Here is a 23,227-nt window from a genome sequence, read left to right as displayed (position 1 = left end):
AGTCAAGTTGACAAGCACCGCTTTATATGAAGAAGGTTGGTTGTTTTTTTCTTCCTGAGTCCAGCCTAGAGATGAAGACTGAATGAGAGAGTGCTCTCTCACTGCACTCCAGTTCAGCATAACTCTTTACTCTGAGTCACCAATTACAGACTTGCTCTTAGATTTTTATACCACAAAAAAATAATTATGACTTCAGCCTCCTGGTCTCTGCCTGGGGGAGCTACCTATTAAAATGCCATTGGTGTGGCTGCAGTCCATTAGCTATCTTACCTTCATATCCATAAAACTGAAAGGGCTGCCTAGAATTTTTACAATCACTATCTGGAAAAGGTAGAGAGAGCCACAGACTTATGTATACTCCAGCACTGTAACAACTGCTATGGGAGTAGGATACACAACTGCACTGCATGGGAGAGGTCACATTTCCCTGGTGATTTAAAGGTTCAGTCTTCTGCCAACTTAATTTAGAAACAAAAAGCCTACCTTTGTTAGAAGAGAATATTTTGATAGTTTTTCAAAGCATGGCAATTCAATAACTATAGACCACAAATTTAAAATCTGGAGTTCATCACCTAACAAACTGAGGAATAATTTTAAAATTTATTTTATTAACCTCTTGGTTAGATCAGTTTTGCATTCTCGGTCATAAGTGGTAATACATTTTGCATTAATGTTCAGCATCAGGGATTTGTAGTACCCTGCACCAAAGGGTTAATTAACCCTTCCAAACAGCCTCCTCACACAGCTTTTGACAGTTCTAAACAATGACACTACACACTACTTTTTTTCAAAGGCACAAATATGCTGTTGCACTATAGCATTTCTCCTGAAAATACTGAATACCTTCAAAAAAAGGTACAGGGAAGCTCATTTGTGGTCCAGCAGCCTTCTAAGACTCACAGTGCCCTGAAAGAATCAGTCAGCTCAACGTGAGAAAAGGGATGAGCCAAGAATCAAATGTGGCATTGTGAAATCCTGCTGCTCCAATGTATCTGCACAGAACTCAGTATTATTTCTGTTCTGAAAAAGATTCAGTGTAGATGCTAGACACTAGCCTTTTCCTGAGACTGAAGTATACATTTAGTCACAGCTCCAGTAATGAAAAGTATTTAATGTAGTCATTTTCTTGATACACAGTATCAATTTACTGTTCTGTCTGTTGTCTAGTGGTGCGTTATTAGCGAATAATGACAGCACGATGTGCCAGAAAACATCAAAAAGTAAAATATAACTCTCCTTGGCCAATGTTACACAAAACCAGTTAAGAGTCAACTTTTGTTTGTCTTTGGACAGCACATACACACCTTCAGAACTAAGGCAGGCAATATGTGCATCCGAAGCAACCAAGGAAACAAAACACTGTGCAGTCAGCACCACAGTGAAACAGTACTTTGGATTATAGAGACTTTAACCAGTGTCATCTGCGTTTCAAACCTCCAGTACATTAACCTACTTTGCCCAAATGTCACAGTTGTTAATATGCTGCAGCCAAGAGTTTCAGTTAATACTGTGTGAAAAAACAGGACTTTTTAAAAAACAATGATTACAAAAATAAAAGCATGATTTCTTGATGGTCTCCCTGAATCACAGTCACCTAAATAAAGCTTCAATCAAGGAAAAGCTTAGCAGGAAAGCAATCATTCTTCTTTTTGCATGTGTAAAAAAAGACCAGGAACTACAAGTAAATAGCAGCTGAGCAACAGATGAGGCACTAAGTGAAATCTGTTAGCAACTGCTAACAGCTTTGCTATTTTCTGTTGTTAAATTAAAAAAAAAAAAAGGCAAAAAACCAATGCAGTAGCAATTCCAATATGTTCAAAAATCTCAGATGCAAAAGACTAAAGCTCAACAGTTCTTGTACTACAGCTGAATACTTGGATTTGGTTTTAATACCTTGAAATGCTTTGTTATTGATTATAAAGCAGAAACCAGCCAATGCACATGGCCATTATCAAGGCAAAACTTGTTACAGCTGTAAGTGTGACCCAGCAAGCATAGCACAAAAATCCCACTGTAGACAAGTGGGACATTTCCAGCAGCTGTTTCAGCCTCAAATTCTACTTTCTTTTGTCCTTTACACCTGACCCCACGTCATTCACCAGAAAACGCATGTGTCTTAACTAGCGCTGAGCTTTCTGGCAAAATCTCTCTTTTTCATTGTCCTTCTGGTCCTGGAGCTTTTGCCACAGATGCTCAATTCCTACTTATCTCAAGCCAATTTTGACATGGGTTCAGCAAGTCTGGTTTTCTGTTTGGATGCATCTCACAGCACAGCAGAACCATGCAGGCACAGCTGAAATAGCTCTGAACAAAGCTGCCCACGAAGTACAAACAGTAGGAACATAGCAGAGCAGGGGTTCCAGCTCCCAGTAGGATCAGTCACATGGCTGCAGTCACCAGACAAGATGAAAAAATTCATGACATCGCCTGGTCCCAGGAATATAATTCCTCTTCTCACTCCTGACACTTGCTTTCATAACTTCTTTTCCCTTGGCTTTATCTCTCCTGTCAGTCTAACAAGGGCTCTATTTCTTGCTCCTCCTTTTGGTGGTCTAACTCATGGGGGATTCACGGCAAAATCACCACTGTACTTACAAAAGGCACAGATTTCCTTCTCCATTAAGCTTTCTGCTGAACTACAATGTTTACATTTCTAATGCCCTCTATGTGGCAGGTTTCCTTTCCAATTTAAATTCATCATGTGAAAAACTGGGCTCATCTCAGTTTCTAAATACTTCTCTCTACTTCTTTCTCTTAAGATACCAAGAATTAGTAGCCACCTTGCCTGCTGCAGAAGCTCACAACTTTTGTCATCTTAAACGTCTCTCTTTCCTTCCACAGATGTTCTACCAATAAAACATGCCAGTTTCATTCCCACAACGTCATAAAAAATCTGGATGCTTCTTTCCTCCCGTGTTGCTAAAATACTTATCATTCAAACCTCCTCCCCATCCCTCCTGACACTTCTCACCCTTCACATCAGTACAAGATTCCAGTTTGAAAAAATACCTTTTGAATCTAATATTTAGTTGGTATTTGACCTGTTCTAAATTCCACTATTAGTTCCCTATTATTTCTTTTAAAAACATTCAGATCAATTGGTTTTGTTCTTCATGTCTCATGCAGCAGTTTCTGTCTGAAAAAATGCCAGCCTGGATTTGCTCACCTTGCCCAGGACCTATGGTCCCAAATTCCTTTGTAAACTCACACTGGTTGCTCTTGTTCAATCTCTACTTTACAGGTCTGTACCTTTCTTTCCCTTCTATGATGGCTAGGATTCCCTAGGACTCTCACCTTTTCAGGAAGGAATTTTCTTTCAAGTTCTATGAATTCTGGAAAAAATACTGACAAGGATGCAGGACCTCTAAAAATCTCCCAGCTGAGCTGTTAGTTCGTACCTACTCCCCCTTCTCTGTTTATTATAATGTGTAACTTCCATCTTTGCTGTTTTGTAGAGATTTTCAATGGTGTGGGATAGAAATTCCCATTCTGTGCTGCCATACAGATAAATATTATTAATAATTACTGTCAGCTGGGAAGACTATCAATCTAAACCAAAGACAAGCTTATGGAAAGAGCAGATGTAAAAACCTCTATATTACCAAAATGTGGAATATATTCTGAAAAAGGGAATCACTACAAATGGTAACCTACTGTTTCCAGGTTTGCATATTGACCATTATCAGTGTTTCTGTCAACTAAAATAGATTGTTTTGGATTCTGATGTCATCCCATGTTCTTTCTGGCTCAGATATCATACCCCTCCTGTGAGACTTTACAATTCAAACTTTGAATCTGCTATGTATCTTTGATATGTGAAACAGTACTTATCCTTTCGTCACACATCTGTGCCACTCCCCTCCTCTTTCCTACTCATGCCGAAGAGCTAAAAAGAATGAAAATAGATATAAAGCTTAAGATAGAGTTTTTGATGTCACCTTCCTAATTATTCCGTTTTTGACTACTGTTCCATGTTAAGGCCCATTTCTTTAAACAGTAGGAACACAAAGGCACGTGCAATGCACGGATGTGTGTACACACCTCCTCCGTTCCTGAGGAGCCCCATTTGAAAGCAGACTTGTATAGTCAGGCACCTTCATCTTATGAACACTAACAACTGTTGAAATCATGCAAATCTGGCACACAGGCATGCCTGAATATTTTTTACAATGTCTGCACAGTGTTCAAAAGTTGATAGAACAATTGCTGATACATGGGAGAAAGTCAGCAAAATTTTCCATGTTAATATAACACAAGTAATTTTACTTTAGAGGACATAACAACAGAAAGTTGGCAGAAAGGGAAGTTCATACATTATACGTCCTAATGAAGATCATAATCAGTGAATGATCTTGCAGCTGAATTTCTTAGATTACTAGTTAAATGTATCCTTGTCTAAGCAATGATTGTGGCTTTCATATATGTCTTGTCTACAATACAGCATGACAAGAAACACCAATAGCCTCCTAAAGCTAATGTTAAGTGTTCAGTGGCATAAGTAACCACATGGTCCTTCAGTTTAATCTCCTCCAGGTGACCAAAAAAATTCATCACATACCCTGTATCAAATGCCAAGATCTACTTAAACAGAAACACTTAAATCCTCAATAGACAGAACAGGTACCAGAAGGAAGGGTGATAGCAACCAGAGTGCCTACAGCACCAAAGGTTCCACCAAGAGCAAGGAAACAGCCTGAAGAACTCTGATGACTCCAGCATATACAGAGACACAGAACAAATATCCACAGAAAAGTTCAAACACTTGCATGCTGGGCAGGGAGGACAGTGAGCTTTTGTTCACTGCATGCAATGGCTGGAGCCACAAAGCTAAGATTTTATCACAGGTAGTGGTTTTCAGCAACTGCAAATGTTAGTAGGCCTTTTACACTAACCCAAGGAATTCTGCTCTCCCCGCAGCTTGTGAAGGAAGCAAATATGCAAGGGAAGAGAAGGTAAAGGTCTGAGTGTGGGAGCAGAACTTGTATTACTCAGAAACACTCCCCACAAATCCTTCCCCATCGATACGTGCTTGTTTTAAGCTTGAAACCTTGAATCTTTTCTGACATATGGGAATGCATTTCAAAGGCACAAAAAGACATTTTGTCTGCCAAATGTCTTCTGCCGCAGTTACAAGTTTGGTGTAAAAGTATAAACTGCTTTCTTTTTCAATAACATAAACATTATTTGAGTCCAAGTGAAATAATTTTTCCACTACTTTATGAGAGCATTGGTTGTTTCCTATCTTATAACGAGAATGGGTGACTGTTTTGCCTTGTAAAATGCCATACCTCAACATGACACCAAAGCCTTTCTTCTTTTTCTTTTCTGGATCTTCATTTTCTTCCTTCCTTTTCTTCTCTTTGATTTTAGATTTGCCCTTTTTCTTCTCTTTCTCCCTATTTTTTTTGTCTTTTTTTGCTTTGATTTCTGCATCTTCTATTTCAGGGTTCCCTGGAGGGGCAGACTCCACATTTTGAGCTTCTTGACCACAGTGAGAGCTCTTATCAGAGCCACCATCTGCACAGAATGAAAAAGAAACAGTGAGGATGGCTACGGGCCACTGAAATACAAACATGGGAAATACAGCAACGAGTGTCTACAAGAGCTCAAATGACTCACAACACTTACTCATTTAATTGAATAATTTAAAAAGCAGACTAAACAGATCTAGTGGATTCAAACAGATTTGTATTGTAAATTAAAGACAGAATTATTTTTATGAATTGTTTTCTAGTTATTGTTCCTGATATAAAAATCCTGTCAGAGTAAAGTACTATTCTATCTGAAATTTAGCTTGTTAACCTCCATGAGCTCAAGAAAACCATGTGCTGGGTTTCAAACACTGAGAGCTTACTTCAACAAGAGATTGTGGTGACTGACACAACCAACCTATGCAACAAAAAGACTTCATTCACTCCTTGGAATCTTTCTATTTTAGTGGCTGAACAAGAAATAGATAAAACGTTCTGTCTGGCTGGAAAAGAGCTGTGTTCTTTCAATTTGGGGGGCTCAGGATCCAAGCACAGTTTTACGCTCCGTACTAAAGGAGATGTATTTCCAGACTGGGGTCTATAAAACCCATAGTGGCAGAACGAGCAGCAGGGTGCTATCAATACACTCTGCCTTATCTACAACATGAAACAAATTTCCTGACTGGAAAAGGGGGAATTGTAAAACAAGAGAGATAATTTTTAATGTAATCTGAAGAAAGCAGCTGCTTCTTGAAGTTGAAAAACGTAATTATTTAAGGATTGAGTTCTAAATCCTCCAACCCACCCCTGCCCCAAAGGAGATCAGTGAAAGACTTTACACTAAACCCAGTCAAGGTTGGATGGGGTACTACAAAGACAGCTCTGTTCAGCGGAAGATGTGAACAGCTTTTAAAATGTGATCAGCTTTTCAACTGGACTAAATCACTTGCTCATGGTGCTCTATAGAGTTGGCCCTCAGCAGTGCTAAGTGAAGGTGGTTCCCTCAGTCAGTGCCATCGACAACATACCCTCCTCTCCATCTTCAGGTCCCTCGTAAGACTTGTCAATGGCAGCTCGGAAACTCTCGTTACATCCCCGACCCCGCACCACGTGAGGCCTGGGTCTGTGAAAAGGGAGTTCATTCTTCCTTACTTCAGCCACAGCAGTCTGAAGACTCTCAAGAGAACTGGACTTCTTTAATCCCAGAGTAGGACCAAAATCTTTGCCAGAAGAGTCTGGAAAACAAATGGTTAAGTTTTTATACCAAAAACCACACAGAGAAATTCAACTAGTCAGATACATTTAATTGTGTACTTTATTACTTGGGGCCTTTGAAATAGTATGCAATCAATGTAATTTGTTCTAAAAATAACATCAAGTTAAACCTAGTTCAGCAGATACCCCATTCAGACTAGCAGGGAATGGCACACAATTTACAGGTCTGACAAAGTGATGGGCAATAGCTGGCTCGCTCTGTGCCACCGTAAAGCCCACACCAGTGATGAGAATGAGGCTGCTTCTTCCACCTTTGCCAGTGATGTCCAACTGGACATTGCTAACAGTCTCAAGGAGAGCATTATCTTTAGACTCACAAAAACAAACACTGCTACACAACAAGTGTTTTGCTTTTTAGGAGATAGGTTGTATAAATGGTTGATATTTTCAAATACATTTCACCTGAGAGAAGATACATTATTAGTTCTAAGTTTTAGCCAACCTTCTTCTTCAAGCTGAAACTGGTGCTGTGATACCAACATGCACGGCAGCTTTTTCAAGAAACAACCAAAGTACAGGTTATCATAAATGATGTTGCTGTTGCTGCCTTGTTCCCTGATTACAGGCATAAGAAAGCACTTCATAGAAAAACAGAGAAAATGCTGAGTCTGCCGAACATTCCTCCTCTTTGAATGCTTGACTCTATGACCTTAGAAAGTCTTTATTTTGTGGCAGCATTTGTGTTAATTAGTATTAATAAAATGATAGCGGAATAGGTAAAGAACTAAATTCAATGAATAGATGCACTCCAATCAATGAAGAAATTCACAGCTTAATTTAAAAGCCTTTGTACCATCTACTTAGTTTTTATATGGCAGAACAATAAACGTGTCATAGAAACACTGAGGAAGAGACTGCCTTGCAATATACCTTCTCTCTTTGAGAACTCAAGTGCTTTTGCTTTCAACTTTTAAGTAGTACTAACACAAGCCGAAGGAGAACATAACAGAAGCCCTTCACCTACATGTCCATACTGTCATGTCTGAAGGGATTCAAGGGTCACAGAAGAGACAGCTATATTAATATGATATGCTTGATTTTAGCAATCCTAGAGTGCAAGTAATTCTGAACAGCATGTTCAGTAAATTCTTAAAAGCAAAAAAGCTGAGAATTGGCACCAAATAGAGACTTGTCAGTAGTGCCTACATAAAGCAATTTACACTTACATTACCTGCAGACCAATATGTAGCTGAAAACAAGTGGGAGATTGGGGGTATGTGTGGAGACAAACAGGTGTAAGGGAAGACTGGCTGCTCCATCACATAGTGCAACCTTCTTCTGTTCACTAATTGCCATTCTGGAGACTACCATTATTGACAAATTAGCAAGTGCTAAAATAGAGTTAGAGGAATGACCTGCACCCAACATAAAGGGGCTTAAAATCACTAAAAACTTGTGCATCAGTACGAAGCACTGTGGCGCCTATCACAGGCTGAGATGGAAAAAAACCAAGGGAAACATAATGGTGTGAAAAAAGGCCAAGTGAAAGGCACTGATCAGCAGAGAGGAAGCTCTGTCAAGTTTCAGTCAGCAGCCAGCCTTGGTGGGCTGTTTGGCAGGACACAGGGCACAGCAGCACTCAGCCAGGCTGGGCTGCAAACCAAGGGCTGCCCGGGGAGGAGGGCAAAGGCTGCCAGGGGCTGCAGTCTGGGTGCCCTGCAGGCAGCAGGCCCCCAGCACACTGTGGGCCGAGCCTCCAGGGAGGAGCATCCACCGGGAATGGCTTCAAGGCAACTGCAGAGTCTGCAAGGAAGTGCTGGGCATGTTCCTGCCTCCAGCAGGGCCATGTGGGCCCATGGCTCGGGGAGGACCAGCAGCCAGGGCTGACTCCAGACTGCTGCTACAGATGGCTGGATGGCCAAAAAAGTACAGAAGTGCTCACGCACACATCCCAGAGCAAGCTGTACTGCACTCAATTACTGCCCTAAGCTCCATTACCTGAAAAAAAAGTCTCAAGTTAAATGCTGGTTACAGCCTGTTTTATATAAAGCTGAGCCAGTTACTCAGACTGGAAGACTGCAATGGATGAAGGCCATTCCCAAGAAAATCCAAGTCAACACCTGAAGTTTGGAGTGACGCATCATATGTCACATGTAACAGCAAGCTGTGTGCTCAGCCTCCCCACACACTGTGACTCAGTCCTTAGACACCCTGGCATGCTATGAGGTGTCCTCATTTATTCAAAAACTTACTGAGAACCCTTACTCACAGACTGGTACTGAGCATTCAGCTGACCTGTTCTAAGACTGTAATAATTTAGTATGAAATTTCACTAACAACAGTGAGAACTTCGTATTTTTTTACAATTCAGCTTTTATTCCTTTTTTTTCCCTTTCATTGTAGAGCTGCAGCAATCACATATTAGAGCACAGCTAAGGATACAGGAGCTAAAAAGCTTCCCTAAGCAGGGAGACCTGTCCCCGTGCTTTCTGAGCCAGCATCTATTACTGGATGCTTTCCAGAGAAATGCACAAGACTCCATAATGGACAAGGACCACATCCCAAATTGGGAGATTTCCTTCCTCGACCCACCCCAGTACCTTTCTCATTTCTGCAGACTTTTAGAACTGCTGTACACCTGAAAACATGATTATTTATCTCATGGGGAAAAAAAAACCCAAACCAACAAATAAAACAACAAAAACCCTCTCTTATCTTCTACAAGTTATTAACAAGTGGCATTTCGGGAGATACATGGTGTGTGTTTATATCTAGCCTTACCTGGATTTTTAGTACAAAAACATAGTTTGGCAATAAGAAATTCAATTGCTCACTGTGTTAAAATGTTTCTTTTTACGGATTTTAAATTCTTGAGCTCTTCTTTTACTGCTTCTTGTAGTACAATGACAAAAAGCCAACTGAAGCATCTACTTTATTGTTCTTATAAATGGTGAATTACTTTATACATCTCTCCTGAATTTATAAGAGAAAACAACAACTGACATCAGTACCTGCCTAGACTGGCTGAAACCAAATTGCTGGTTCTTAGATGTTATCTGTAACTGATCATTCTTTAACTGAAAGATGCTCTTATACATACTTTAATTTTCTGCTCAATGCCAACATGACTAACACAGATTTTTAAATTCTTAATGTACCAGTAAATGTAACCTACTTTCTGTTCTTTTGTAACTCTTATTATTAGACAGGTCTTCCCAAGATTATCTTTTTCCCACATCTGCACATTTCTCTCTTTTTTTTATAGCCCAGCTGAAGGAAATATGCCAAAAACAAGATGTCAGTCATGAAAATCAAAGGGAAACAAATGACACAGCATTGTGGGCAATGCAAGCCACCCCAAAGGCACATACAGAGGGAATCATGAAGAGAAGCCATGAATCACTGCCACTCTATATGAAATACAACTTGCAAGACACCCTAAAGAGTAAACATTTTATATATTTGTCATTAACTTTATTTTTTACATAATGTTTCTTCTTGAAAACCAAAACTACAGGAATATGCCTAAAGGAGAATATTTAGAGGAACATATTTATGTGAGTTAGACTAACTTACTATGTACATTTTGAAAGACACCGCGAAGTAAAAAAAAAAAACCTATAAAGGAAAAAAGAAGGGAAAGATCACTGAGACTGAGAAAATACAATAAACACAAAGTTGTAATAAATTATAAATAATTTGATTCTATTTTTACCAGTGCCCTGAATGCACACAGTCCTGGTTCCTATTGCATGCGCATGGTGGAGGTTCATGTGGTACTAGGGAAGAGAAAATGGCTATGAACACAATAAGTGTTCTACCCTGTGGATGCTGGGATGCTGGAGAGAGCATGGGACTAATTTTAGCAGGCAAACAACTGTTTAAGCACGAAGCACCAAGCTTCTTCAGTGGTAGGACTCAGAGTGAGATATGCCAACAGCTTTGAAGGAAGCACGTACAGCTCGGTGCCTGCTCTGCTTTGGACACACACCTCGAGTAACATTCATGATGTTCTGCTTGGGCTCACTGAACTCAGGCCTACCACAACCTAGCTGATCCAACTGCTCACTCCACAAGATTGCAACATCATATGGTGATCAAATTACTTCATGTTCCATTCTTTCTTAACCATTTGTTTAATGAAGTTTCATTTATTTCTGGTAGGATTCACAGTATGCACAACTAACAAAGGATTTTTTTTCTCTCACTTATATTTTTATATTCAGATACTTCTTCAATCATCCACCAATTCAATGCAGAGAATGATTTAGGAAAGAGGAATCTGAAAGTCATTACATCTTTGAGCTTGTGATTTTCAAATGAAGAGCTTTAATATAACATTTCTGTAGAAAAGTCTTAGATCACACTGTAGCTTTTTCTTCAACACTAATTTATACAGGTGGCATAGAAAAGATTAAGGGCTTGATAAAAAGCAAGAGAAGAATCATTATCTTGCACTTACATATTAAAGACAAGATATATAGTCTTGCTCATTTAATACTTCAATCCAAGCACTCCAAATTATAAGCAGAAATACTGAAAGCAGAAGAACACCCCAGCTGACAGAAAATAAAATCTAAAAAAGAGAAATCAAAGAATAGAAGAATTTAACATGTTCTCTGATTGTAAGAGACAGCTACAGTCTTCAGGTTTACAGATATCTCAATCTATTTTACTACATATAATGATTGCAATTTAGCCCATATTTGCACAAATGACAATTTCAGCTATGAATAATGGCAGTTCACAATTTGGGGCTCAGAAGGTATGATGAGCTTTAGCCAGCTGAAAACCAAATGCTTGGAATAAGGTAGCCATTAGGTAAGAAGTGAAAATGCACTACTGTCATCTTAGAAACATATGCTGGTGTCACTGCTTTCTACAGTCTTATCCCTAACAAACAACAACACTGCAATGAAACGTGCTAATATTTCAAAAAGAATATGTATGGCATTAAACATCTCAAAAATGCTAACAAGTTTTCCAGTGCAACAATATTAAATAAGAACTAGAAGCAAAGGCAGAGGTTCAGGCAAAAACCTCAGTGAAGGGGAACGTGCACTTCCCAGGTTAATGCTGAATGTCAGACAAAATGCAGCCACGCCTGTCTTTGCATAAAACCCCTCTGATCTTATCTGCTGCAATAATTAGTTTTCTTCATGTGGCTACAAAAGTCTACCCTCTCACATAACCTTCCACTTCACAGCAGAGCTCTGCATCTGGTGAAGTTTTCCTAGGCATCTGAATCTCTCCTTCTCCAGCAGATGGGTGTTCTCCCTCTAGTTGATGCAAACTGAAGCATTTCCCCTCCAAACAGGTCCCAATATAAAGCAAGCTACTTATCTTGTACAAAGCAGGAGCTTTCTCCTCAAGGATATTTATGTATAAACTGACTTTAGATATAGCTGTTACAACCTGCTAGAGGAAAACTGCAATAGAAGAAGCAATGCAGACAGGAAAAAGTCCAGTTTTTAGAAAATAGGATTCCCCAGTGGTTTCAGGCACCTTGTAAATTGATCAGTCTGGAACTGAGTAGTAGCAAAAAAATTCCAGTGCCCTGTGATTGCTTTATTTCTACTTCTACACCCGCCCCCTGAAAAGGTCAAACATTTAAATCCAGCTTTAAAAGACAGGGAAATGTGACACTTTCTGGGACTAATTGATATAAATTATGCTTCTCAAACTAAACCAACATTTTTGTTCCCAGGCCAAAGTTTAACATGAAGCAAAGAGTCCCTGCACTAATATTTAAACAAAGTCACTTCTGACAGTATGAAGCTAACATCTAGAGTGTTACCTTTGATCTGTAGGACAGATGGAAAAACTTTTTCAGTACCAAAACAGAAGAAAGCAAGCCAAAACTTACATTAAATTCATGGTTATGATCTATTTTGTTAGGCCTTAACCCTACTTTGAAACAAGCTGCTAAATTATTACTCAATCTTAGTCAACAAGCCTGTAATAATATTTTTAAAAATTACTGATTTAAATCAGAAGTAACAAATTAGATGCAAGAAGTTCATATTAAGCTTTGTGTTTACTTCACTAATTCAAAGCTTTTTTGAGTTCTTTACATGTGAATGCAGAAAGAAATTCATAACCATCATATTACTCATAATTCAAAGAGTGGTATGTCATTTTTATGCATCAACTTTTGGCTTGGGCATATTTTTATAAATACTTACATAAGCTGTATGTTAAAGATTGCTTTAAGTGTTGTTTGGTGATGAATTTAGCCTATTGAAACAAGGAAGATTATTATTGTAAAAAAAAAGCTAAGGCAGAAAAGGAAAATACATTTCAATATCAGCAATTTAACTTGCAATTAAAAAAAAATCTTCCTTATCTGTGAACATTAAGAAAGGAGAGATTTTTAATAAAAAAAAACCAGGAAAAGGATACCTTTTGCTAGTAATGGCATTGCTTTTGTACACCTGCCCACACTTTGATCAGTGAATCCTACATGCCTGAGATATTTATGTGCTCTTTTTATTGCTAACCCCACTACTACCGAGCTGCCCAACAGCCGCTCTAATTTAAGATGCTCTAAATATTGTTGCCATGGGTGACACATGAACAGGGAGAAGGCAAAGCTCTGCTAATAAAAAGGCTTTCCCAGCATTTCAGTCCTTGCTCATAAGTAAAGTTAAAATTTATGGCTTTTAAAATACTGGATCTGAGAGAGGTCAGGTTAAGTGGCTGGTAGTAATAAAAGGAATCAATATGCCACAGCATCTGAAGCAACCAGCAAACTAAATAAACACTTCATCCAAATCCACTTGGCCCTGAATTAAAAGAACATAAAATACTGTATTTATTTTGTTTGCCCTCCACCAGCCTGTAGTTTGCATCACCACATCCGCTAGAATTCTACACAGAGCAAGCAACAAGCATATGTGGGCCAAATAGCAATTAAACTGTGTGTCAAGGCTAGGAGCAATTAACTGGGCATTAACCTTGTCAGAGAACCACTTCTGGATTAGGCAGCTACAAACAGGCAAACATCTCAGTCTGGGAAGATTCTGCAACGTGTATTTACAAAAGCTTCAGAGGACTCAGACTTTCTGTCTCAGGCCCATACAGAGTAAATGAGCCATTTCCAGTAATAACCCTTAATTCATAAATCCTGAACAAAACCAGAATCACCTTTTCCAGTGATTAGTGTGTCCTATTAGCATAGGAATGCAAAACAATTTGTTCCTCACAGCACTTTAAAATAAAGCAGACGAAAAGAAGTAGTGAACTTGCATCTTTCACTCCTAATCTACACTTGGTTTGGTTTATAGATTGACTTCCAGGAGAATTTATGAAAATCTATTTTCTTCTGTTTATCTATTTGTGTTTCAAAGGAAAGTGCATAGGTTAATTTTCAGTTTAAGAAATTAATGCACATTTTGCTTGAAGTTGCCAGCAGATAACCTTTAAAGAAGGTAGACATATACCTGTAATCAATCTGTCTCTATTTACAAGGCCATTCACAAAGTCATGCATATTTTTGAAATTGCTTTGTTTATGAGTTTAATAATATTTGTCCTGAAACAGTTTTGAAAAGTTCATTTCAAAAATCCAACACTTAAATGGGAATATATAGAACTTTGTCAAACCTACTATTAACTAAGAGAAAGAGTTATCCGGCACGGCTGAGACTCAAAAGCCCTGCAGAATTTGAAAGGATTATGAAGATTTTCAAGGAAAGTCCTCAGCAAAGGTTCCTTTTTATTTCCTACTGAGATTTTTAAGATCATTTGAATACTTATAAAGTTGATAGCACTATTTTATTACAGATTCCTCAAAGCTGAATCCATCATTGTAGTGATACTGGGACTTTAACCAAGCTTTATTTTACATGCTTCAACTTTTTTCTCTTTTTCACCCCTTAAACTATGCTCTGTACTGAAACTTCTTCACTTGCTCTCATTCCAGAGATGAGGATTGTTTTTAGAAAAACAAAAAATCCTCAAAGAATACAGCTCCCTCTTGCCATATTAGAATAACTGCGAAGTGGGACAAATTCCTCCATCTGAACAATAATTTTTTCCCTTCTATTCACCAATAATTCAAAAGAGACTGAAAGGAAACCTTTCAAGCTTTGCATGCAAGTAGGCTGTGAACCAGATCCTTCACTGCAACTTTTAGGGAAGGAAAGCTCAATTCTCACATCTACATTACATGTTCTTCTAACATTAGTTGGATCTGGGTAAACTTGTATTTTCAAGGCTTTCTTCCACAAAACTGAATCCTTAGGAAAAAAAAGTCCAATGTATGGACCTAATGGCAAGAAAGTTTTCCTCTGAAGATCTCCAGCAAAGGATTTTGCTAAGCTGTTCTGTAGTGTGCAAAGATACAGACTCTCACCCAATAACATCTGGCTGTCTTCTGAGTTTTCACCAGGCATGAGTCAGAACTGGATTACAATATTACACTCCCAGCCTGCTTAAAAAAAACCCCAAACCAACAAAATACTACTTCAGCTATACTGGTTAACTCTGAGGCCTAGTCTATACAATTTACTGCATTACACTTTATATATGTTTTAGCACCTGTAAGAAGTTTGCAGCTCCCTTGCTAGGTATGTCCTGACGTGTCATTTTAATGGAAAAGCTGTATTTAAAAAAAACACTGGCAAGGATAAAAGATATCCTAAATAAAGACCATTTCATGAATCTGTCTTTTGAAAACTCGTTACAATCCTAGCTGCTTAACAAATGTGCATCTAGCCTTGAATATCCCCCATGGAAAAGGGAACCTCCCCTGATCTCCGAGTTTAGTTTCTCCTGCAGCAATTTTCAGTATTCTCAAGATGGTATGCTATTAATTACCAATTTATGTATTTAGGATCTTTTCAGTATTCAGTTCTGCATTGGTACAATGTGTTTAAATAGCAAACTGGAAAAGCTAATAAAATTGCTGCATGGAACAACTTAGAATAGGATTTAAACAGCAAATGAATACAAACTTTTCTTACCCATTTTTCTCATCTGTGTACAAATGACATTCCTGTGTTCCCTTTCACTAGCCCAATAAATGGAGAGCAGTACATGTACACACACTTACCATGGTACCAGACCGCAGAAATGTGGTGTCAAAACAGAAAAAAGGGTCATTCCAGTTCTTGGTGCCCCTTACCACCCAATGGGGACATTTCTGTAGAAATTACTCAACATCCCATCCTAAATTATGATCAAAAATTCCAAATGTCTTCAGGATGGTAAGCAGCAGTCATAGTGATACTGCAACCAGGACATCATGGTTAAGCACAGCCAAATGACATTTTAACACAGACAAACCCAATGGTATATCTTAGAAAAATAAGGGTTTCCTCTAAGCTGGGACTCAATATTACCAGAAAACACATCATTCTGCTCAGTGATCCCATACACTCTTGAAGCATGAACCAGAGTCTAGCTATGAGTAGATCAGGATAATCCAGTCCTTGGATAACCAGATGCTTGATCAACTGTGTCAGAAAACGGATACAATACCATGGATCAGGTGCAAAACTCAGTGCCCGGTTTAATGTACTTCAGCTACTTGGTGGTTGGATCCTCGGACAAAATTTCAAAGTCTGGTATTACAAAGGCAACTTTTCTACAGAAACAGAGGAGTTTTTCAAAAAGACAGCAATCCAATCAAAATACATCATTTCAGTGAAACACCCTAAATTAACATTGAACTCTCATCTTTGTGCAGAACAGTCGACAGCAACTGCAATTTTCAAGAGCCTTAATCCAAGATCAAGGCCTAAGTGTACTCAAGGGACTCCAGAAGTAGGACAGGTAGGTTAATTTTCAGTCTGGTTCAAGCCTAGTGACTAAATCCTCAGCTGGAGTAAATCAACACTTTTCCACTGTCTGCCAGCTTATGCCAGCTGTATGTCTTTTGATCACGTACTCTGCAAGCACCACGCTTTGGCATTACATCCCTGCCCACGGAGAGGCAGGCAACAATAACTCATTTTACACAAGTTACAGCATGAGTGTCAGATGTTATGAAGTTTGGCCTGTAGTGAATTCAAAGCAGTGAACTGTGGATTAAAAAAAAGCTTTTTGATATTTTAGCAAATCAGAAAGCCATCCTCAGCTACATCCATGTCTTGCTGAAAGAGTAAGAAGAAACAAATGGGCTCATGTGCCTTTCAAGAGGAAACTGTTCACTCTTTGAAAGTGCTGTTTTCATTTAGTTCAAGGAATCAAATGTCTGGAAAGAAGTAATAGCTTTGGAAGTATAAAGAGCAAAAAGATACGTCATCATAGATTATCAGTAGTTCTGAAATATTATTTCATGCCTTAAACACATCATCATGTGACCTTTCTGAGGCAAGAGCATCTCTGCCAACTGTAGTTCACAAGAATAGTTTGTTGCAGTATTTTCCCTGGGTTATTTTTTCTCTTGTGTGTCCATGTGGTGAGTACAGTCCAGTCAAAAAAAAGAAAAAAGTTAAAAAAAATTTGGAAGACACTTATCCACATTACTAATTAGTAAATTTTTCCTGTGTTCTTTTTCTAGATCTACAGCATTAAACAAATTAGAAGTACTAATATATTAACCCCCACCCTTCCCAAGCAATGTGCTTTGATTTGCTCTTTTTCTTATATTAAGTAATGGTTTCTTCCTTTGCTGATGTTTAATGGGTCTTTGGTCAAGATTGATGGAATCCATCCAAAATATGCTGCATAATGCTAACTTCTGAAATCGGAATCTGCAAATCCTTAATCACAGCTTTGGTTTTCCTTGAGCCTGACAGTTTACTTTAGCAGGACCTGACCTCTAGGCAGAGAACCTTCATGGAGTCAAAGTAATGACATTAATGTGCCAAACAGGAGTGACTGTTGATCATGACCCAACCAGGATATAAATGTGTGTTCAAGAAAATGCTGTCAGATATACAGCACAAATAAACAGAAAGAAATGATATTTTTATTAACCTTTTCCTGGTAGGCTAATTTGAGATTTAGCACGTAAAAGGTTTTCAAATTCTAATATGATATTGCACATGACATATTGCCATTTAATACCCTGAATCATTTGCAACAATTTCCTTTCTATAGTAATGTCATTTGGAATATTGTGTTTTCCTTTTTTAATACTAAAAGGATAGCATGTTGATATCCCTTTGTCCCTAAAATCCAGATATTGCCTACAGACACAGTTTACTTACAAATGAAGGCTGTATAGTCATACAACATAAAGCTATAAAACTTCATTCTTTGCAAACACATCACTCCTCCACTCATGCTACGACCGTATGAAAATTAGAAACTACTGCTTGTGTTATTAGCCCAGTAGCTTTTTAAAATTAAATAACAAATATCACTTATATTCTTGAGATCATAAGCTTTTGCTCCAACTACAAGAAAAGTCAGTCTCATAAACATTAAGAACAAATATTTTGAACAATGTCACCGATATTAAGCAGCTCGGCCAGATTTCTCTAGCAATATCGGAACATTCTATTTTGCCTTTTTTTTACAGTGGCTAGTGCTGCAGTTAACTTTTTCAAGTTGACCAAGTGAGTAAGAAAAGAGCTCTCATGTTCAGTGATATCCTTACATAAAAAGCTACTATCATCAATATGATTATGTTAATTTTTCTTGTGTATCAAGAGTGAACACTAGCATTTGTATTCTGCCCTGTATCCTATTTTTCATCAAATATTTTCACCTTCTTTAGTCTTTGACTGTGGACCAGTATTTTCTCCACGTTCTGAGGGAATATTGGTTAATCTGTATAATGCATGCCATTCCATATTCTCAAAAAGATAATGCAAAACAAGCCATACTGTGGCTGAGTATAGACTTATGGCAATCAATCACTAAAATATTAACACAATTCTTAAAACTTTGCATATATTAGCACATGGTTAATCAGAGCTGCTTGACAGCTTCTTCTTCAGAGCTGTTTCTACAGCTTCACAGTATGTCAACCCTCATATTGGACAGTGAAACACACTATGGAATTCACTTCAGAGCAAAAAGCTAAAATCAGATTTTGAAACACTGAGGCTAATGTTAGTAGAATAAAAAAATGTAATGGCTGTTCTACCATATGCTTAATTGGCCCCCCTGCAAAAAAGCAGTCCCCCAGGAAGGAGCTGAAAGCTACTACTTGGGTTCAGATCTTGCTGAAAGAGAAAAAGAAGGAAATGGGTAATCAGTCATAATTTCTCTTCACAGCAACAACGCTGATAAACATTTATGTGAACGATTCTTTTTGTTGTTGTGGATACCAAGAGTTTACATATGCTAAAAGGGAAGTAAGAAAACTCAAGAGATACAAGATCTGTTGAAGATTATCAGCTAAATAGAAGCTATTCTTGCCTTCAGTCCTTAAGTCCCTGAGTATCCGAAGGTGGGGAGAGCTCTTGGAGAAAAGTAAGACAAACTTGTCATATCTCTGCATTTCTCATGAGGCATTAGCATTTGATACTATCAGAAAGAGGACACAGGCCATGCAGACTTTTTGTCTGATCCAGCATGACCACTGTTAACTTTCTGGGATGTGTTACAGATGAAAGCTGTCCAGAACAGTAACAACCTCCCCTTCCCCCCAAAAAACATGCTGCTGCTTCCTGTTCCTATCAATTCCTCATTGCCTGCATTATGAAAACACACAGAACCATGGGCCAAAAATCTCACTGCACTTGGTATTATACCAACTCAAAAGAGAATTAGTATTCAGCACCTCCGATAACTTCTGATCAAGACTACCCATATTCCTGCAACACTGGTGCGCTTTTGAATGGCAAGACTATAGATCTCTGCACAGCATTTCATTATGTTCTCAAACTGTTTTTGCTATTTCTTTATTTCAAGTCAGTTCTGAGAGAATGGTCCCTTCTTGCATAGATGCTCTTCACAGAATGGGTTAATTTTTTTCAACGTAGATAATTAAAAAATCCAACAACCCTCAAAGCTGTTCTAGCACAGAAGCTCTCTGATTCTTTTGTTAAGAACTGAGAGTTGGTGTTTTGTGGCAGCTTTAATACAGTCTTATTGCTATGTCACTCTTCAATGTCTGTACCCGTAACTCTGGAGAAGACTTAGATGACATTCCTGCATGCTCAAGCATATTGCTAACATGCCTTCTATTTCATTCAGTTTGATCTAAACCAGCTACCCTGAGTAAGAACTAATATTGATATTGCCTGATACCACATGACTGTTAAATTTTAATCACTAGGTTCTTAGTCTGATTAAGCAATTAAATTGCTTAACTGAAAACTACAAGGCGATTGATTTATTTGAAGGCACTAAGAAATTCTATTTGAAGTTTAAGGACAATTCCTTACCAAAGGTTACAAGCACTTTACACTTACAAATGAAAGCTCAACTTGCAAAAGTGTATTTCAGTATTAGTCATTCTAGTATTGTTTGCCCTCTCATTAATTGTTGCTATTTACTACAGCAGTTATTCCTGGCTTCCCTTTTCTAAAAATCACTACTAAAACAGGCACTCTGTTCTGCTAATGCCAATTACAGTGGAAGTGAAGACTCTTCATGAGCTGTAAACGTCACTCATCATTAAACTTGAAGAGTTATTGTTTCTGCTTCTTTAGCTATGAAAACTTCCTTAAAAATGTCTAAGTTTCCTTCTTTCAATTTGAATCATAAAGTATTTACTGTAACAAGATCAAAGAAAGACAGAGGCGGAGCTTTTAATGCCAAGTCATACAGGTCTGAAAGGAGCTCTTGTTGCAGACACATTATCACTGAGGCCTGAGGAACACTGAAATGAGCAGAACTACCTGTGAGGTGTGAAACTGCTCAAACAAACAAGGGCGAAGTTCGCTCTATATTTTGATCGTTTTACCATTTTTTACTCTAGGTGAGAAGATTCCTCTATCTAGAGTTGATGTGAAGTACAACACATACAGACGAATGTCAAAACTTCCCCAAAACTCCCCTAAAAAAACCCCCTAAACTGGCATGAAAACAAAGTTGTGTTGATCTGCACAAGTGGTGCTAGGAAGTTTTCTCCTATGGTGCTGGGATTTTCTCATCGAACAGAAGTTAAATGAGCACATTATTTTGACCTGAAGAAATCAAGTATATACCCACATCTCTTAACACTGATATGATTCACTACCTACACATACTTTCTCTGTTGCTTTGGCATCTCACAGGGTGAAGGAGCAGTAAAAAGACAGGTAAGCTAATCGCTGACTGACACACAGCACTGTGCTGACTGGTGAGTGCTCAGGTCAGAATTTTAAGACTACTGGTGAGCTCTGCCAGGAGGGGAAGAAGGATAGAAAAGGCAAAACTAAGCAACCAGAGAGTCTGTGGGGTTTTATAAAATATTAAGTACTTGCTCTCAGAAAATGAATGTTTTAAGGTTTTCAGCTTCAATCTTGTGCCTCATAATTCATGACCGCCCCCCCAGCCACCCCCCTTTATAATATAATACCTAAGATAATGAATCTTTTTATACTATCACTCTGTATTGTTCCAAATCCAGAGGTTTGGGCTGGAACTAGCTACTTAAACTCAAAGTGATTCTTTATAGCCTGTGTGGTTTATAGACTACAGCACGATCTTTCAACATAGTGTTTGTTATATTAATAAACATTTTTATTTGTTTATACATACAGTAATACTGTATCTACTACATACTAAATAAAATGCATAATTTATTTGCATTTTCCCATCTGATTTTCTGAAAAGGCTCATAAAAATTTAATGAAAGTAGTTAAAGCAACAGACTACGTATTAAAATTATATACAAAAAATGACCTTAAAGGAGTACTATTAAAATTGCAAAGTAAAGCGCTTAGGCTTGAAAAATGCCACAGCAGAGGTGTCCAATTTCTCTCTCTCTATCTGTGTGCACATTCTAATAGACTTTCATTTTATGTCCCAAATATATCATGACAATTTTATTTACAAAACTCTAGTTTCTTTCTTTCAGGAGGGATCTAATATTTTCTTCCACATGTAGAGCAATTCCCCTGCTCCCTGTGTACTGAGCACACGTTGATATCTGACATCAGCAGTAAAAAGCCTTCATGCCTCTTTCTCAAAGCCTTAGTAGCAAGGGTTTTTCAATAAACACTAATGACGTCATTTTAAGACAAACATGCACAACCTGTGTCTCAGCGACAAGGAACTGAAACAGGAGGATGAAGATTCAGGTTCCCATCTTAAAATTCTCAAGGCTTAATTCCCTTGCCCTCCACACCCTCTTCTGAACACATGACAAGCAGCATGTCCTGGGCTCACAGCACTATCGCGACTGACTTTGGTCACAGCCCGAATACACCCAGCACCTCTGCGAGGCACCAGAAAACATTTCACTGAGTGTGGTGAAAGATACCTTCTGGCCCCCAGCAATTCTGGGGTACAGGCAGAGCTAGAAAATGGTTTCAGCAACATTGAAAGACTAGAAAACAGAAATTATGATTCTTTTTCCTTAAGAGCATCTACACTACTATCATCACCCTGGCCCCAGGCAGAATAAACCAAAAGCTACACACCTTTCACCTTCCACAACAAATGAGGTGAGGGCTGGGCCCTATACAACAGCCTTCTTTGCCCTGAACCAGATCCCTCTTGTGCTGACTGTAATGTCTTTGGGAGGTGTTAGGGTTTGATTAAACACTCTCACACCACCAGCACTCACAGAAAGGGTCTGAGTTGCCTTTGCAGACATCCTTACAGCTAGAGCTGTCTACTTCAGTCACCTTAAGCCTTCAAATTTATATTCTTCTAATTAATGGAGATTTTATATAGAGTTTTCTACATGTGGGAAGTTGGTGGGGTTTTTTTGGTTGTCACTTTTTTTTGGTTGTTTTGTTTTTGTGGGGTTTTGCTGTTTGGCTGGTTTTGTTTGTACTTTAAAAAGCAGTTTTCTTTACTGCACAGCTGGTTGCCACCCTTTTCTTCCCCACTCTGTTTCCAATTCCACTGTCCTAGATCAACACAAGCTGGTCTCCCCCTCTCTCTGTTAAGTCACCCTTTTCCACACTGCACCTTCTCACCTACTGACATGCCCAATCTCCCTTTCCCCCACCATTCCCAGCATCCTTTTCTAGCTCCTCACCACCTCCCCCAGTAGCTTGCTATCTTCCCAGCCTCTAGCTATATATTCTTATCTTTTCCTCTCCTAAACAAAAACAAATATTGGAGTTATTTTAAGAGACAGTAAAAGAACAATCTCTGTCAAAAAAAAAAGCAAATAAAACCCACGCTTCAATTGACACTTGAATGGAAAGTTTTACTTCAAACACCTTCGGTTTCCTAGAATCTGTAATGGGATGTGTCACGCATGACACTTAACAGGTGATAACATAGTGACTACCGCACACTACACCCATACTCTGTACATAAAAAGAGAAAGGAAAAGCAAACCTGAGTGAAGGAGAGCAAAGGGATTTTTCTGAGACTTAATGAATTATCCATATTTCTTACAGAATGGCAGAAAAAGAATGACTGCAAGAAATAGTTTTCACCTGTATCTTTTCTCTTTAATGTGTTTGCTCTTTTAGTATAAACTCTGACTGAGAATTATTCTTTGTAGTTTTTTTGTGATGTACATGTCAGTCA

The 23,227-nt window shown here is 38.4% G+C and overlaps 1 protein-coding gene across 6 annotated transcripts in view; it reads right to left on the bottom strand.

Moving 5' to 3' along the window:
• Window positions 1-23,227, bottom strand: part of PARD3B (par-3 family cell polarity regulator beta) — a 402,580-nt gene that overhangs the window by 133,819 nt on the left and 245,534 nt on the right. For all 6 annotated transcript variants that reach the window (XM_042040921.1, XM_042040922.1, XM_042040923.1 and 3 more), the window contains 2 exons: window positions 6,500-6,706; window positions 5,289-5,517 (listed from right to left, as the gene is read on the bottom strand). In XM_042040921.1, the coding sequence (XP_041896855.1) occupies window positions 5,289-5,517; window positions 6,500-6,706 (436 nt within the window). The remainder of the gene's footprint in view (window positions 1-5,288; window positions 5,518-6,499; window positions 6,707-23,227) is intronic.

The sequence above is a fragment of the Corvus kubaryi genome, unplaced genomic scaffold (assembly GCF_017639235.1).
Source record: "Corvus kubaryi isolate FWS band 111438036 unplaced genomic scaffold, C.kubaryi_AGA036_p1.0 37396, whole genome shotgun sequence".
NCBI lineage: Eukaryota > Metazoa > Chordata > Aves > Passeriformes > Corvidae > Corvus > Corvus kubaryi.
Note: the sequence above shows the minus strand (reverse complement) of the source record. Positions and strands in the feature narration are given on the sequence as shown.